The 12482-nt window shown below is 36.2% G+C and overlaps 1 protein-coding gene across 1 annotated transcript; it reads right to left on the bottom strand.

Annotated features, from left to right (window-relative positions):
• Positions 1 to 641: 641 nt before the first annotated feature.
• On the bottom strand, positions 642 to 5979 carry LOC121185149 (phospholipid phosphatase 1-like). Its single transcript, XM_041043161.1, has 6 exons — positions 5520 to 5979; positions 2994 to 3145; positions 2557 to 2837; positions 2223 to 2280; positions 1764 to 1940; positions 642 to 1608 (listed from the first exon to the last, which is right to left on the bottom strand). Exons 1-6 carry the CDS (start codon positions 5575 to 5577, stop codon positions 1483 to 1485), a joined length of 852 nt encoding a protein of 283 aa, XP_040899095.1. The 5' UTR covers positions 5578 to 5979; the 3' UTR covers positions 642 to 1482.
• Positions 5980 to 12482: the final 6503 nt, after the last annotated feature.

Here is a 12482-nt window from a genome sequence, read left to right as displayed (position 1 = left end):
CCAAACAACTACAGATAGTTGATAAGATAAAGTTTAAATTGTTGACTGGCATTTATTTGCTGTTGCTGTTCTCTCAGCAGCTGTAATAGGATTTAAACTCTAAAGCAGATTCTTAACTGGGACATTCACAGTCAAGGATCAGCGCCTCTCTGCTGACAGAACTTTCCTTGGGTGAAGACCAGCTGACCTCTACTCCTGCAAGCAGCAGCGAGGGTGTGCAGTTGTAGTCTGTTAATGTGCTGACTGGTGCTTAACTTCCTTATCTGTGATACCGCTGAGGAAACAAACAGACATGTCTTTCCACTGACGTTAGAAGAGGTGTCCTTATATTTGCATGTTTGTGGTTTCTATGGCATGTGCGTGCGGACAAAGAATGATCCACCAAACTAGTGATTTGTTTGGGGTAAACCTGTCTCTCAGCTCTGCATTTCTCAGACAGTATGTCACACTTGGTTTCTCTTCCTTGATTGTTATAGACCTGACTCTGCAGTTTTTGTATCTGCTGGAAAAAGACAAATCAGCCATTGCAGCAAATGAGTCGATACTTTGTGTAAAATCAGCACCTTCCACCTTTTACTACTCACTTGCATCATATATGCCTTGTATTCCCTGCAAAACAAAACACACAGGAATCATTTCTCTCCTTCGTATCAAAGTAGCAAAATGGAGCTCTCTTTATTTGTCTCATTTTATTTCCCAGTACTGCTCTAAACAATACTGATTAAAGCTTCTGCGTGGACAAAAAAAACATACAGAGCTTCATACAAATGGTGAAAACATAACAAAAATTAATTCACTGTATTTTCCATACATTTCAATAAAATAACATCAGGTAAGGGACATAACAGCAGGTAGCAGCAATCTGACTAAGGCATAAAATTAACATAATGTATATCATTTCTGAGTTCAGGCTCCATTTTAAGTTTAAGGACAGTCCAGGTTTTCTTATTCACAGGTGCCAGGCTCTCTACAAGCCTGCTTGCAGCGCGCACACAGACGTTCATTATATTCTGAGAAAAAGGAATTTCATTCATTTAAGATGGCAAAATCAGACCAATATACACTAGAAACCACATTTCCAACAAGCTTACACAGTAAAAAGCTTTTTTTTTTCCTAACGTAAACCCAACATGCTGTAGTGTACTCAGTTTCATCAGTCCATAATAAACTGTATTGTGCTGGATTTAGCCAAACAATTTGACAGAAACTTCTGCTTCTTTGTATCTCAGTAAAGTGCAAGTACTGTTTTATGTAGCACACTTCTCTCTTCTTTTAATCAAAGTTTACTGACCACACCAAAGGTAGCAGATAAAGCCTGCAGGCTGCAGCTTTGGCTCCATGGGACAAACTGTGTTGAATAAATGCACAGAAACAGCCAGCAGTTAATATGAAAGACGTGCGGTTCATTGATGTGTTTTAGGTCCTCTCTGCCCATTTTAAGGGATAGCGGCCCCATACAGAATTGTCTTTGAGGCCTCAGATTCAGTCAGTGCTGCCATAGTGGTTCAAAGTGGAAGAGTTTTCCTGTAAACTGGTTGGCGAGGCTTCTTCCTCCTGTGACACCACCGCGTCCACTGGCTGCTCGAAGAAGTTGGACACACAGAACACCTGCAAAAAGCAGCCAAATAAACACGGTCAATGTGTTCTTTCAAAATGTGCTTTCTAAATAAATTAACAACTTTTTTAATTGGACAATGTGATATATTGAATAAGTAATGCATGGTCTTGCTTTTGCCATGATTAGATCTTTCAATGAAACTTACTGTGAGAACAGCCACTAGACCCCCTTGCAGAAGGCCAGCAAGCACATCACTCCAGTGATGTTTATAGTCAGACACCCGGGATAGACCCACGTACACGGCAGTTGCAATCAGGAAGAATTGGATGGTGGGACGCAGAAGCCTCGCCCATTCTGACTTCAGTCTGGCTTGAATGTATAACTACAGTAGTCAGAGGGAGAAAATTATCAAATATTAGAAACAAAAACCTGTGGGGTCACACCAAGGCATACAGTTTACATTGTCTGAGTCTATATTTTTAGTATAGGTATTGGGAGCTAATGTTTTTTTTGTAGTCATTAAATTATGAAAGCAGGTATAGACAGTAAAGACAGTAAAGCAGAGCTACATATTAGAATTAACACTGTTTGAGCATTTCTATTTCTCACATAAAAAACTAATTTAGGCTATAAATAGTTTTTGAAGAAGAAAATATATACTTACCACAAGGAACAGCATGCAGTACATAGAGAAGGAAGAGTGGCCAGAGTAGAAGGACAGTCTACAAAGGGTAAACAAGAGATACTAAATGAAATTCTGGTGTTGTGACACCAAATTTCCAAGTAAAGCTAAGTAAAGTTTATCTTGTGTCACTGAATTGCATTGCTGAAAGTGTAGTGTGTTTGGCTTCTCCCAGTCAGACTCAGACTGATGAACCACTGCAACTATTACACAATGCTTATAATTTTATGATTTACTCAACGGAAACAAAATATTTTGTGATCTTTTTAGAACTGGCTCTTGTGGATTTCTTTTAAGTCATGTTCAGGACCATTACCTGGCCTCATCTACCAGAAACTTGTCTCCAGTGCAGGTGAAGTTCTCAATGTATACACCAGCCTTGCAGTTGATGCGATCCCAGACTGGTTTGCATACAGCCAGAAAGTTTGGCCGCAGACGGCCAATGGAGTACTTGGCTATGTCTGTCAGAGACTGGCTAGCAGCAGCTCCAAATGCGTAGCACCCCACGGCTTTGTAGACACACGCCACATACTTGGTCCCTAAAGACTGGTTCTTGATGCGAGACAAGTAAACTGAAAGGCACTCGCCGCAGACGATCTGCAACACAAGAGATTTTCAAAGAATAAGTAACCTTTTCTCAAGCAAACAGTCACACACCTTGGCCAAATTAAGGATGACAAACAAAAGAGTTGAACGTCTTTTTGCTGTGACATTTAAAGGTATTTTGGAAGAAGAAGAGGACAGTTGACTTACCATGATCAGTGTGAAGGGGATCATGACTCCTCCCAGGAGCTGGTAGGATATGGTGTCCTCTTTGAGAGGGTATCTGATGGACTCATCGTTACAGAAGAACCCCCGTTTGAAAGGGTTGTGTTGAGGGGTGAGGATAAAAAATGGAAGTCCAACTGTTAAAATGAAAAAAAGAAGCAGATAATGATTATAAAATATTACCTTACTGACAGATTTCCTCTTGTCTTCCATCTCATATCATCAAAATGTACAGCATGTTACACAAGCAACTGCAAATACTACCGTGACTCAGAATGATGAGCCACTGCTCTGACGATGTTATAATTTTGTCAGATCAGGAAATGCAACATGTCAGGATCACACACACACTCTTCCCCAGTTAAGAAAGAAACTGGTGAGTTTTTTCAGATGTGGATCTTGTGGGTTTCATTTGGCTGCCAAGAAAATTTCCTTTATTTAAGGTCATAAATTACACAATAACTGAATTAAATGCTTGAGGCATCTAGTTACAGCAGAACAATATTGCACAAAAAAAAACAAGCATGAGAGCATGAGAGCTTGAGGGCACATGCTGTAGCAATATAATCTTGCTGGTTTAAAGTCATTCTGTATGTTTAACTTTAGTTAGTGGAAAAATGAAGGTACAATGTGCTGAATTGAAATGTTGATCAGCGCAGGAATCACCATCTAAACACATAAGACATGCTCTGACTTGTTTTGGTTACACGTTCTTTATTTGCATCCCCTCTCAGTCGGTTTTATCTGCAGCTTTTCTGAATAGTACAAAACTGAAGCGAGATGAGAATCATGACTATTGGCAAAGCGGAAGTGAGTAATGCACTGCCGGGCATTCCTCCAGGTACAATTACTGACAAGGATGTTTTTGGGCTGAGCGAGTTATCACACAGTCACAGACCTTTGTTAAGGCCTGTTAGGTCAAACCTACTGGAGGGCAAATTACTCTGACTGCTGTCTTTTGAAATTCTTAATAAACTACAACTGAATGGGAACGACACCATCTGATCATGCAGTTAATCTTTCTAAATACAATTTACTTCAACTGGGATGAGTCTGTCTTCCACCTAAAATGGAGTCCAAGATAAACACGCAGAAAGACAGGGGCATAAGCAGAAGGAGATAACAGTAGAATATAATTATTTAACGTTTACTTTTATTGAAGTGATTATTCGTTATTTCTTCTGCTCACGTGTTATGGGCATCTATAGTTTAGGTTCTTGATTGTGTAAAGGTCTGTTACAGAGTGAAAGTGGTAGTGAAACCACTTGTTTACTCAATGTTCAGTTGAACAAATTTAGTGTAAGTATGAAGACATAAGCTAATGAAACCAAGAAGAACCGTAAAACAGGTGAAATAAAGATATGTGTTGTAAATTGTATATTTTGTCCCTGTGACCCCACTAAATGAGATGAAATTTTAAAACTTATCAGAAGGTTATTTGTATTTGTCACATAAATAATATTACAACAGGTAAAACAGAAAATAGACTGCTAATATCTGTACCCCCATTCAGTGTCTGACATCAAGATAAAAAGATAAAAAATAAATCAACTACAATGGCTGTGTAACAGTTCAAAATGCAAGTATCAGTGAATTAATAAGTAAAGAAAAAAGAATTAGTGATGAGTTAAACATAGATGACGTTTCTGCATAAAGGACTTTTACATAATTTTGCCTCTAACATCTCTGTACTTTTACTTGATGTTTTGAAAACCAGACTTTTACTTGCAAGGTTTTTTTTTTTACACTGTGGTGATAAATCATCCACCACTGATTTTACAGAGGTGTCCATGCCAATATGTCAGCAGTTTACAGAGCATAGAAAAGGGACTTCAAACAAACTCGGCTTAGATTTTGACTCAGAAGACGTGAGATTGTGAATTGAGACTAGAAATGGCTGCTACCACTCCTAAAACAAAATGAGATGACTGGTGTACAGTCACCAGTGCGGTCAGCTGCTAGACAGTGAGTGCAGATTAATCACAGGAAAAGTGTGTGTGGAGTGTGACCGTCTCAACCTGCCTATCTTTACCAAACTGAACTCTGGGACTGTCCCAGGCAGTTCTGCAAAATTCTGATTTTTTTTTTTTTTTTTTTTTTTACAGCTATGATTCAAAACTCTTTTTAAATTTCCTTTATTTCAGTATCACTGCAGTACTGTCAGATATATTTTGTAGTCATGCTGCTGCACGTCTCTGCTGCTATGATTACATTCCAAACAGTGAGCTAAAAATACAGCTTTGCTTGGTGAAAAAACACACAGGGTGGGACTTTGTTGCCTTTATTTTTTCCATCTTCCTGCCCGGTTCCCTCAACCTCAAGCCTTCGCATGTGTGTTTACATGGCGTTTATGCAAATCATTTGAATGCCTTTGCTTAACCAACCAGGTTACATAATATGTCGCTCCCAGAGCAGTCGTGCATAAGTCCTTAAATTTCTATTTGACAACAAAACAAAGTCTGTAGCTCGCTTAATAAGTAAACAAGACGGATTAGTCAGAGGATTACATACCGAGGATGAGACAGGCAATGTCCAACAGGATGAGAGGGATCCCCGAGGCTTCAAACATGTTGCGTCTTCGTCTTCCTCTTGTGTCTGTCTTTGCAAAAAATGTCCGGTCCCGACTGTCCCGGCTGCTGAGCGGCCGCCGGCTGGTTTTAGGCGAGACGAGACGCAGCCTTTCTGCCGCACATGTCTCGCTATTCCAGCACAGAATTAAAACACACCAGTGTCATTGTGTGCAACCACCAACTCCGGGGACTGTCCGAGAAGCTAAAACTACCAGGGGATTTTTTTTTTTTTATAAAAAGCAAAAACAAAAAATAAAATATAGTCTAGGTCAAAAACACTTAACTAAAAGCTAAATCTAATCTAACACCACCACACACGTGAAGAGCCTCTCACCCTTTCAAATGCTCACAAACCATCATAACACAGCGGGATTTCTTCCGCTCATGATACCGTCCTGTACTCAGATGAGACACTACCGGCGAGGCTCTGACTCAGGCGCTCCTTTACCGCTGTGATTAATGACGCCTTCATGTGTAGTCGGGAAAAATGAGCAACGTAGTGGAAGCAGCTGGCATCCTGCTGTGGTTCACGGGTGAAAACGTGTGCTTATGTTTGCAATACGTTTTTTTAAATAAAAAAAAAAAACTTTTCTAATTCGTTTAAGAATAAAATAGTTTTGTAAAACAGTTTTAGGAGTACATCTGAGGACATACCTGCTACCCATCATAGATTTGTGAACAACCATGTAAAGGTTTTGATATAAATGTGAAAACTTTTAACTGATCATGCAAAAGGAAGGAGGATTGATAAGAAATAGTTTTTAAATGGGATGACAAATAAATAAAGGAGACATTTTAACAGAAATAAAAATTCTGATAACTTGAAAACAAATAACAATGAGGGTAACCTATTAAAAATATTGTTTAAAAATAAATTTGAAAAAAGATGAGTTTTAAGTTTGTATGGTATGGTCCACATTATCAAGGCTACAGGTACATGGGATTGTGAACTGAACAGTCTGGAGGTGTATGAAATAAATGCAGCATCACTGTAGGCTTTATTGAGGAATACTTAATGTGAGAGAGTGAGTAGAACACAATAACCTACAAGGAACAAAACAGTGAGAAAGTTATTGACGTGATCAGCAATCAGCCCTGAACTAATATGAAAGAAGTGTGGAGAGTCTTTTAATCGTTTGTTGCCTGACCAAAGGTTCAAACCCCCAAAACAATCTTATCAGCTGACATGATAAAGGTCTGCTAATCACCTGATCTTGAGGACCTTTGACCTGTACCGTATCTGTTTTTATGCTTACATGTTGCACATTCTTAAATAAACCTGCTGTGTCCTGCAAATAGGATTAATGTGTCTCATTTGTGCTCAGGAGCCTCCCAGCAAGTTAATGCCACCGTGGTGTTTTTGTTGTTTTTGTTTTTTTTTTTTGTATGTTTGTTTTTTCTGACGGAAAAATCGACTGAAAGTTTTTCAAAGCTATTAATTTGAGTAATTTCTATGAATTGTATTGTCATGTTTTCTTTGATGTAACTTGTTAAAAATAATATATATTTTTAAAAAAACGTAGTTTTTGTTTTAAACGTTGTAGATCTAGAACCTGTAACCTGATTGTCAATTTGCTGTTTACTGTCTTGACCCAGTGATCAAAGTTATCCTGGCTGGAGTAAAGTTCTGTTTGTCAAGTAAACGCTTTTCTGTGTTCCTATCGTTGAACAAACTTTTTCTTGAATTTCCGAGATGCACTTCAATGCAGCACAGAAAAGGGAAGTCGTATTAGGAGATTCGGGCCTATCGTGTGCCTGCGTTGGCACTACGACAGCCGTCGGCTGATGCAGAGCTGCTCCTCCTCCCTCTGCTCCGTACGTCTGCAGAGGTAATGAGGTTATTTCAGCATAGCTATTAATAGAGGAGAGTTTATTGTCTCTTCATCAATGCAGCACATAGATCAGACGCAGCTATAGAGGAATTCACATAATGTTTCTGTTTGATCTGTGAGAAATAAATTCATCTTGTTCTGCACAGGAAGTCATTTTAAATCCCATTTTATTTGTAATACACTAGGTAAAGTAGGGTTTGGTGTATTACTGTATGCATTTACTGCATCTGTATGTATTACTTGTATTTGTATGTATTACTTGTTCATGCAGTGTTGTATTTAAAGGCAAATGTTGAAAATCAGCAACTGGCAAATGGCTCCTTACATAGGCTCATGAGCCAAAAACATATTTTTTTCCCCCTTAAGTTCATAACATTCCTCTCAAGTTAACTGTTAACAAAGGCCAGGACAATGTGTATACTACTCTGTATACTGCTCTGTCACACATACACCACAATTTTTTAAAACACTTGCCACATCACCTGGGTGCACTCAGTGGAGACACTCAGGAGCCAAGGATGTCACTGACTTTCAGGGCATGTGATTAAAATGGTGTAGGTCCATTGTGCATTGACACATATCCAGTATTTCTTGTGCTTCGGTTGAAGAAGTAGGTGCGCCTCCTGGTTTTTATGGACTCCGGCAATAAAGGATGCCTCCATCTTTTACAGGCCCTGTGGCCTGATGGGGGAGTGTATAAAAGGCAGCACCAAGACGGGGGGGTTCTTTTGGGTTTTCCAGCCACGCCCCCAGGCCTTGCATTACATTGCAATAAAGGATGCCTCCAACCAAGTAGAGTGAAGTTTAACCTCCTGAGACCTAGAGGAAAAGAGGTTTTGCCATTTTGATTTTTTTTATGATAATTGTAATATTGTGGTTGAAAGAATCATGTTGCAATTTTTTTTCAAACATATTTATTTTTTATCAGCTGTCCAATTTTAGTGGACTTCGGGTCCATCGGATGAATTCTGTTAAATGAACAAATGACGGGTAAAAAATCAAATCATAAGTGTTTTACAGAAGCATCTATCATTTACTCCTCACTCCGTTAGCATGTTAATGTTTAGCAATCTAATGGTTAGTTACATCTGGCAGTTACTGGATGTTAATATTTAGTTACAACAAATGTCCATGTAAAAACCTGTTTGTGTAGTGCAACTTGTTTTAATTCAGTGACACGTAAATATCCACTTAATTGCTGTTTTCAAGGTCAAGTGTCAGGCTCAGTGTCAGGAAGTGGTCAGAAATTACATATTTTCATATTTAGAGGGAACTGAATGTGAGCAATGATATCTCCTAACAGCTAAATTACCTTTCTAACGGTTATCAAGGAAAATACCGGTTATGAGTGAAGAGCTGCTCTCAAAAAATTTTTGACTTTTTTTGGCCGATTTTGACGCCATACTATACTATGACGTTTTTTATGACTTTTGAAGGTCAAAAAAATGTTTGACTTTTTTTGTCCAATTTTGACGCCATACTATACTATGACGTTTTTTATGACTTTTGAAGGTCAGAAAAATTTTTGACTTTTTTTGTCCGATTTTGATGCCTTACTATACTGTGACGTTTTTTATGACATTTTAAGGTCGAAAAAAATGTTGACTTTTTTTGTCCGATTTTGACGCCTTACTATACTATGACGTTTTTTATGGCGTTTTGAAGTCGAAAAAATTTTTGACATTTTTTGCCCGAAAAAAACGCCATACTATACTATGATGTATTTTATGACATTTTGAGGTCGAAAAAATTTTTCACTTTTTTTGTCTGAAAAAAAAAAACGCCATACTATACTATGACGTTTTTATGACTTTTGAAGGTCAAAAAATTTTTTGACTTTTTTTGTCCGATTTTGACGCCATACTATACTATGACGTTTTTTATGACATTTTGAGGTCGAAAAAAATTTTGACTTTTTTTTTTTGATTTTGACGCCTTACTATACTATGACGTTTTTTATGACATTTTGAGTTGGAAAAAATTTTTGACTTTTTTTGTCCGAAAAAAACGCCATACTATGCTATGACGTTTTTTATAACTTTTGGAGGTCGAAAAAATTTTTGACTTTATTTGCCTGAAAAAAAAGCCTTACTATACTATAACGTTTTTTATGACATTTTGAGGTGGAAAAAATTTTTGACTTTTTTTGTCCGATTTTGACGCCTTACTATACCATGACGTTTTTTATGACATTTTGAGGTGGAAAAATTTTTTGACTTTTTTTATCCGATTTTGACGCCTTACTATACTATGACGTTTTTTATGACATTTTGAGGTGGAAAAAAATTTTGACTTTTTTTGCCCGAAAAAATGCCATACTATACTATGACGTTTTTTATGACTTTTGGAGGTCAAAAAAAATTTTGACTTTTTTTGTCCGATTTTGACGACTTACTATACTATGACGTTTTTTATGACATTTTGAGGTCGAAAAGATTTTTGACTTTTTTTGCCCGAAAAAAAAGCCTTACTATACTATAACGTTTTTTATGACATTTTGAGGTGGAAAAAATTTCTGACTTTTTTTGTCCAATTTTGACGCCTTACTATACTATGATGTTTTTTATGACATTTAAAGGTCGAAAAAAATTTTGACTTTTTTTGTCCGATTTTGGCGCCTTACTATACTATGACGCTTTTTATGACAATTTGAGGTCGAAAAAAATTTTGACATTTTTTGTCCGATTTTGACGCCTTACTATGCTATGACGTTTTTTATGACATTTTGAGGTCGAAAAAAATTTTGACTTTTTTTGTCCGATTTTGACGCCTTACTATACTATGACGTTTTTTATGACATTTTGAGTTGGAAAAATTTTTTGACTTTTTTTGTCCGAAAAAAACGCCATACTATACTATGACGTTTTTTATGACTTTTGGAGGTCGAAAAAAATTTTGACTTTTTTTGTCCGATTTTGACGCCTTACTATACTATGACGTTTTTTATGACATTTTGAGGTGGAAAAAATTTTTGACTTTTTTTGCCCGAAAAAAAAGCCTTACTATACTATGACGTTTTTTATGACATTTTGAGGTCGAAAAAATGTTTGACTTTTTTTGTCCGATTTTGACGCCTTACTATACTATGATGTTTTTTATGACATTTAAAGGTCGAAAAAATTTTTGACTTTTTTTGTCCGATTTTGGGCGCCTTACTATACTGACGTTTTTTATGACATTTTGAGGTCGAAAAAAATTTTGACTTTTTTTGCCCGAAAAAAACGCCTTACTATACTATGACGTTTTTTATGACATTTTGAGGTCGAAAAAATTTTTGACTTTTTTTGCCCGAAAAAAACGCCTTACTATACTATCACGTTTTTTAAGACTTTTGGAGGTCGAAAAAAATTTTGACTTTTTTTGCCCGAAAAAAACGCCTTACTATACTATGACGTTTTTTATGACTTTTGGAGGTCAAAAAAAATTTTTACTTTTTTTGTCCGATTTTGACGCCTTACTATACTATGACGTTTTTTATGACATTTTGAGGTCGAAAAATATTTTGACTTTTTTTGTCCGATTTTGACGCCTTACTGTACTATGACGTTTTTTATGACATTTCGAGGTGGAAAAAAATTTTGACTTTTTTTGCCCGAAAAAAACGCCTTACTATACTATGACGTTTTTTATGACTTTTGGAGGTCGATAAAAATTTTGACTTTTTTTGCCCGAAAAAATCGCCTTACTATACTATGACCATTTTTATGACATTTTGAGGTCGAAAAAATTTTTGACTTTTTTTGCCCGAAAAAAACGCCTTACTATACTATGATGTTTTTTATGACTTTTGGAGGTCGAAAAAAATTTTGACTTTTTTTGCCCGAAAAAAACGCCTTACTATACTATGACGTTTTTTATGACATTTTGAGGTGGAAAAAATTTTTTGACTTTTTTTGCCCGAAAAAAACGCCTTACTATACTATGACGTTTTTTATGACATTTTGAGGTCAAAAAAAATTTTGACTTTTTTTGTCCAATTTTGACGCCTTACTATACTATGACGTTTTTTATGACATTTTGAGGTCGAAAAAAATTGTGACTTTTTTTGTCAGATTTTGACGCCTTACTTTACTATGACGTTTTTTATGGCATTTTGAGGTGGAAAAAAATTTTGACTTTTTTTGCCCGAAAAAAACGCCTTACTATACTATGACGTTTTTTATGACATCTTGAGGTCGAAAAAATGTTTGACTTTTTTTGCCCGAAAAAAAACGCCTTACTATACTATGATGTTTTTTTATGACTTTTGGAGGTCGAAAAAAATTTTGACTTTTTTTGCCCGAAAAAAACGCCTTACTAAACTATGACGTTTTTTATGACTTTTGGAGGTCAAAAAAATTTTTGACTTTTTTTGCCCGAAAAAAAAGCCTTACTATACTATGACTTTTTTTATGACTTTTGGAGGTCAAAAAAATTTTGACTTTTTTTGTCCAATTTTGACGCCTTACTATACTATTACGTTTTTTATGACATTTTGAGGTCGAAAAAATTTTTGACTTTTTTTGCCCGAAAAAAATGCCTTACTATACTATGACGTTTTTTATGACAATTTGAGGTCAAAAAAATTTTGACTTTTTTTGCCCGAAAAAAACGCCTTACTATACTATGACGTTTTTTATGACATTTTGAGGTCGAAAAAAATTTTGACTTTTTTTGTCCAATTTTGACGCCTTACTATACTATGACGTTTTTTAAGACATTTTGAGGTCGAAAAAATTTTTGACTTTTTTTGCCCGAAAAAAATGCCTTACTATACTATGACGTTTTTTATGACTTTTGGAGGTCGAAAAAAATTTTGACTTTTTTTGCCCGAAAAAAAACGCCTTACTATACAATGACGTTTTTTATGACTTTTGGATGTCAAAAAAATTTTTGACTTTTTTTGTCCAATTTTGACGCCTTACTGTACTATGACGTTTTTTATGACATTTTGAGGTCGAAAAAATTTTTGACTTTTTTTGCCCGAAAAAAACGCCTTACTATACTATGACGTTTTTTATGACTTTTGGAGGTCAAAAAATTTTTTGACTTTTTTTGTCCGATTTTGACGCCTTACTATACTATGACGTTTT

This window comes from Toxotes jaculatrix, chromosome 7, assembly GCF_017976425.1.
Source record: "Toxotes jaculatrix isolate fToxJac2 chromosome 7, fToxJac2.pri, whole genome shotgun sequence".
NCBI classification, from domain to species: Eukaryota; Metazoa; Chordata; class Actinopteri; family Toxotidae; genus Toxotes; species Toxotes jaculatrix.
This window is presented reverse-complemented; position numbering and strand designations above follow the sequence as displayed.